The 6,000-nt window shown below is 46.2% G+C and overlaps 1 protein-coding gene across 1 annotated transcript in view; it reads right to left on the reverse strand.

Moving 5' to 3' along the window:
* The window catches only part of C6H14orf132 (chromosome 6 C14orf132 homolog), a 39,894-nt gene extending 34,573 nt beyond the window's left edge, over positions 1-5,321 (reverse strand). The window contains exon 1 of the mRNA XM_061998407.1: positions 5,280-5,321. Coding sequence (XP_061854391.1) covers positions 5,280-5,306 — 27 coding nt within the window. The 5' untranslated portion in view covers positions 5,307-5,321. The remainder of the gene's footprint in view (positions 1-5,279) is intronic.
* Positions 5,322-6,000: the final 679 nt, after the last annotated feature.

Raw genomic sequence — 6,000 nt, forward strand, 5'->3', positions numbered from 1 at the left:
TTATTCTGAAGAAATCAAAGGATATCAGAGAAAATTACTTTAATCTTTGGAAGAAAGCAGAGTTGATAGATCAATGGCTCCTAAGTGAGCACTGAGGTGGTCATGGAAGAGAATGCATACATTCTCCTAGCTAATACTGTTAATGCTTGATGTTATGGATCGAAGAGGTTTTTTCCTAGGCCTAGAATACAATCAAGGTCATTTTTGACATGGAGAGGTTCATGAATCTTTAAATCCTGATCCTCCACGTGGTTTGGCTTAGAGCACTGAATTCAGTTTTCCCGATACAGAGGTGGTGCACATAGGCAAACACACAAGCTCATGTTGAGCAAGCCTGGATTCTGTTTCGAGCTGATGGGAATAGCCTACCAGACCCACAAATCTAAACCATCTTGCTTTTAATACCTTCAGATTGCATTGCTGCAGAGAGAGCACACAGGTAATAACAGCTTTGAATCCCTCTTGAACCCAGAAATGGAGAATGAATAAAGAAAAAGTGTGAAGACAGATGCAGAATTATCCTGCAATCTGCTTCCTCTGCACTGGTACAGCACATGCTAACTGTGCATTCTCTAGCATCCAGAAATCTCATTAGAAAGGAATCAAAGTATATTGCACTTATGTTTGGGCTGTCTGGGGAATGCATCAGCTTTGTCCAGGTGACTGGGTGTCCAAAAATGTAAAGCACACCCTCTGTGCACACACCAGCTTTGCAGCATAGACATGGGCAGTCTGCATTTTCTGGAAAATACAAGTATTAAGTCAAATATGTCCTAAATAAATCTCTTTTATTCCATGTATGCTAGTACTTTCCAGAAGTTACGTAGCTCTTAATAATACTTGTTTCATCTGGAGGCATGGTAGCCTTGGACTTATCATTCCATCATGGTTATAGGTAGCTATAAGGTTTCTTCAATGTACACCAAGGACCACCATGCTGTTCTGTGGCAAGTGACCTGAACTACTGCCAACGCAATGGATGGCTCAGAGTGACTTAAACGATCACCAGTCAGACCTGAAATCCTAGAGGAGGAATATAGAACATAAACCAAATTAAATTGAAGTTATATTTATTGTTTAAATGGTTTTGCTTTCCACGTCAAATTTGTTTATTTGATTCTGCAGATCCTGAGGCATGTCACAGGTTTTTTTAACTTAAAAACAACCAAATCCTCAGCACTGCGATAGAAGTGAAAGATTGAACAAATAAAACTTCTAATAATTGAAGAGAAACACGAAAGAATTCAGCTTCATGCATTTCAAATCCTCAGAAATTGTTTACAAAGAGCTTTGAACATACAGAATCAACAGATAATTCATATGTAAATTATTGATGACTGAGACCAAAAACCCCACAGCAATGGCCATGCTCCCAAGGCTCTTAGTAGCATTTCCTTACTCTTTATGTAAAAAGAAGAAAAGATCATCCACCTGATAATTAAAATAGTATTTTTACTGTATGGAGACATGAAAATATTGCAAGTTAAAGAAATACATTCCTCGTTCTCACTATGAAACAAAGATTTCCGAAACTGCTTACAAATTGCAAACGTAAATACTGAAACCCAGACAACCATCATTGTGATTGCAGGTGCTGTTCATCTCATATTGATTTGTACCATGCTGAAGACCATGACATCATATGTTTCTTCTCCAGCTTCCCAGTTTCTCCCCACCATATATCTCTATTTTTCCCAAGTTGGATACACATTTCAACCCTGCTCCTAGATTCAATTAAATTAACCCAGATGCAATTTTCATTGCTATAGCTTTTTCCATCAGAAATGCTTTAGCTGGTTGTTAAACAGATATGAATTTTAGTGTGTCAGAAGCAGGGAGGGGCGCAGCTCACCAGTTGGCATCTGACAGCAAACCCCTGACACCTGCCGAGAAGCACTAGTGCTCTTAGCCTGGACCTCAAGCTCAGCATCCCCCAAAAGAGGCTTTTATGCTGGCAACAAGAGTCTCTTCTTATAAGAGGAGGCTATTTCTGAGGTTACCTAGACTACAAGAGCACTCTGAAATCACTGAACACCACACGGAAATGAGCCAGGCATACAGCTCAGCGGTGGCTGAACATCTTGGCATAGCACATTGAGGTGTACAGGATTACTTTAATTAAAATACGGATTTAAAATGAAAAAAAAAAAAGCACTTTGACTAGGTGTGAGTCGTGCTTATGAGCACCACCAACCTTAACTAAAATCACTTGCAAAACAGAACATCCAAGACTGCACAACCAACTACTGATGAACACACAGATGCAAATCGGTATGTTTTAACAACGGATCTAATGATTACAGCCTAAAGCTGTTCTTCATGACATAGCTAATAAATGTACTAGGGCCGTGATGTTCAGAGGCGGTTCCTTAAGCTGGGCATCTAACCCCTCGTGCTGTATCTACATTGCACACATTTGTTAGCATTACTACCTGACAGTCTCCCACTCCACAACAACAATTTTTATCAGCAAAATGTTATCCTTCCTATAGCATCAAATATATAATCTGGGGAGGCATTTCATGTATCTTTTTGCTGGCACAAACGGTTTTAGGGCCTCCAGGCACAAACTGTCTCACAGACATCTTAAAAAGCAGGGGAGATACCAAATATGAAAGCTGCGGTTTATCCATACAGCTTTGTATACTCAATGCTTCTAGAAAGCAGGACTCCTTGCATTCAAGTTTCTGAAGAGGTGAATACAGCAACACAGTTGTCCAGATGTACAAGCTCTCACCCAACTGAACCTTATAGCAAAGGTATCACAACTTTACTCAAAAGACTGTTAACTATTTAACCACCTGGACTTACACTTTCATCCCATGCACTTTAAAGACCAGATTTTAAGCCTCCATAACACACAATAGTGTCACAGAGACTGCAAGTGTTAACCTACCTCACACACACCTTCTGTCTCTGTGCCTACATCAGGGGGCTCTACAGCACACATAATTTATGGCATCTCACAAGACAGCTACCAAAGCCAACTTGGATCCCTACTGAGCAGTGCAAAGGTGTGGTAAGAATTACACACAAAAGCAACATATAGGAACATAAATAGTCTACAGTGTCATGTAGAAACTAAATTAACTTGAGAGGTAACCATTGCTTTTACACCGTTAAGCATCTCCATTGAGGCACTACCTATTTTCACATGAAGTATTAACATACTTGGTATTCATTAAGTAAAATGCAATCCCCATTGTTGGTCACAAGGATGTTAATGAGAGCAAAAGCTTTAAAAGCAGTCATGAGCAGGGAGCACAGGTCAGTAACTCTCCTCTGTTCTCACATATCACTTATTGAAGGTCATCTCAATGGACCACACCACCAGATACCACAGAGATGATTCAAAAAAAGGGGAGAAAAAAGACAAAAAGGTATAGCAGGGAATAGAAAGTTGAAGAAAGGAAATATCTAAATTAGAGTAGTGAAAGTCTGGGGGTTAAATGCCATTGTGCTGACAGGAATGGAAAGGGTTGCAGGGTTCCGAAAGAAAGGTGCAAGAGGACTATGATGGGGAGTAACAGAGGTAAGTATAACATCTGCTGTACACAGTCACCTAACATCTGGATTCATTTCCTTCAGTAGAAGAGCCCAACAAATCCTCTCCTACGGTTCATAAAGGGCTAATAACACAAATACTCCCCTGAGAACTTCCCCATCTTTACTCATGCTGGGGAGGGCAAACCTCACTTCACAGATAGCTTTCCCTGCTATCCTTAAAAAGATGTAGCCCAAGGAAGGGCAGGTTCTCCAAATTCACAAAAATAACGTGTAAAAAAATTATTGTCACTTGCTATGACAAAAGGAACCAAGAAACCAGCCCCAGAGAATCAGCAAGAAAAGCACATAATTCACTGTAAATTGATGCACTAATAGCCTTGTAAGCATAAGACATATTTGTATAGAGAACTCTTCTAAGAGGACTAAAGCACTCAGCTCTGTGACTCTTCGAATGCACAGAACTAGGGCAGAAGATATATGGGACAGCAAGAATAAAGGAGAGTATAGAAAGGGCAGTACCAGCCCCAGCTTCTGCACACACTGCCTTGATTACTGCTAAAACCTTTCACTGTGCTGCACCTCTGCTTCTGTGCAACGAGTGCATCCCACTTCAACTCAGCACTTAGGGAACAGAAGACGGACACAGGGAGCTCACTGATCACGCCAAGAAGGACCACAGGAAAATGATTTGACACACACAATGATTTGAACACTCCAGTTCCCAGGAAGACCTAAAATTGGTGGTAATTACACCTCCCTCCTCCCCATTGAAGTCTTTTTATAAAAAAAAAAAAAAACAAACTACTATTCTTTGGAATGCCTCCCAATGAAAGAGATTCTTGGTGAGCCCACTGCTACCTTCAGAAAGGCAGAGCCTGACATCCCCTCAGAATTATGCTTTAGAAAGAGAACAAGACAAAACAGACATTGTATTAATGAAATGCCAATTTGGTTTCCTCCAACCACTTCCAGCTGAAGTCATTGATCAGGCAGCAACAGTACGGAAGGGCCTCCCTCGCCCCTACTCCACCTCTAAAGAGTGGGTGATGTTCTTTTGGCAAAAGCTCAAACTGGGATCCAAATCATTCTTGAAAAATAAACCCATTACATACATACAGTTAGGCATTGCATGAAGAGAAGAAATTATCCTGGAAGAACATGTAAAGACAGCTCAGTGAGTGTGATTTTCCCTGTAGCACAGCACTGCCTGTCTGTTTAAAAACCCCAATTCACCTGGACTCATGGAGATGATTTTTGGCTTTGGGTGGCTTATCACCATTACATACTCTCAGCATATTAAGCTTGAGCACACGGAACACTAACACCCATCATCATGCCTCGGGCTGAAACCCAGAACGCGGCAGCAATTTAAACAATTTGTTCATGCAAAACCGAAGGGCATTCCCGATCCCGCCAAGCTCCATTCTGTGTGCCGAGACTTGCAAAAATAGAGATGCACGCACCAACGCGGCACGGAAGGGAGGGAAAGAGCCGAGAAATCCAACCTGCGACGTCTCCTGCCAGCCTGCCTTGGGAGGGAGGAGAGATGCTGCGCTCCCCATCCCTCCCCGGCCGCTCGGCGCTAACAGGTGCCGCGCCCCGCCCGCAACTTCTCCCGGGGCAGCGCCTCCGGCTCCGGACCCTACTTCTCCCCCCTTTTTAAACTTATTTTTCCCTTTCCTTGCCTCCCGAAGCCGCGGCGCCGCGACTTTATATTGTGGGGTACAGGACAGGAAGGCGGGTGGGAGGCTGTGCGCCCCGTCGCGCCGTACCTGCGCGGCCATGAAGGACAGGTCCATGGTGCTGCTGCTGCTGGAGCTGCCGGACGAGCTGGCGGAGGTGCCGAGGCTGCCGCCGCCGCTGCTGCCGGGGGCGGGCGGGGCGCGGGGGCGCGGCGCGGGTGCCGCCTCCCCCAGCAGCGGCGGGCGCGGCCGCGGCAGCGGTACCAGTTCCAGCTCCGCCGCGGGCACGGGCCCGGCAGCGGTACCGGCACGGGCACGGCCTCGCCTCGCACAGCCCCGAGCGGGCGCGGAGCGGAGCGGCGGCGGGTCGGCTCCGCCAGGGGGCGGTGAGCGGCCGCGACCCGGCCCCCGCGCTGGGCTGGGCCCGCCCCCGCGGCCGCGGCGGACGGAGGGAGCGCAGCGGGCCCGGCAGCAGCTGCGGGGCGGCCCCGCACTGGCGCTGCTTCAGCGGTGGCGCGGGGCCGGCCTGGGCTGAAACATCAGCCCTGCGGTTCCCTGAAGCAAAGACGGGCTGGTATGGCTGCGGTGCCGCTGGCGACAGGCGAGCGCGGTGCTCAGGCGGACGGAGGAGAAGCCGCAGGCTGGGTCGTGCAGGCAGGGAGCTGGTGATGGGCGAGCGCTGAAAAGTAGAGTGATAAATACCTCACATGATAAGGAGCAGGTGTAGCTCGGCGTTCGCTGCGGTTGCACGTCCTCTGCATCGCACAAACGCTCTGAGATACTCACCTGGCTGCTGTACAGTCGCTTTTCT

Source organism: Colius striatus, chromosome 6 (assembly GCF_028858725.1).
Source record: "Colius striatus isolate bColStr4 chromosome 6, bColStr4.1.hap1, whole genome shotgun sequence".
Classification (NCBI taxonomy): Eukaryota; Metazoa; Chordata; class Aves; order Coliiformes; family Coliidae; genus Colius; species Colius striatus.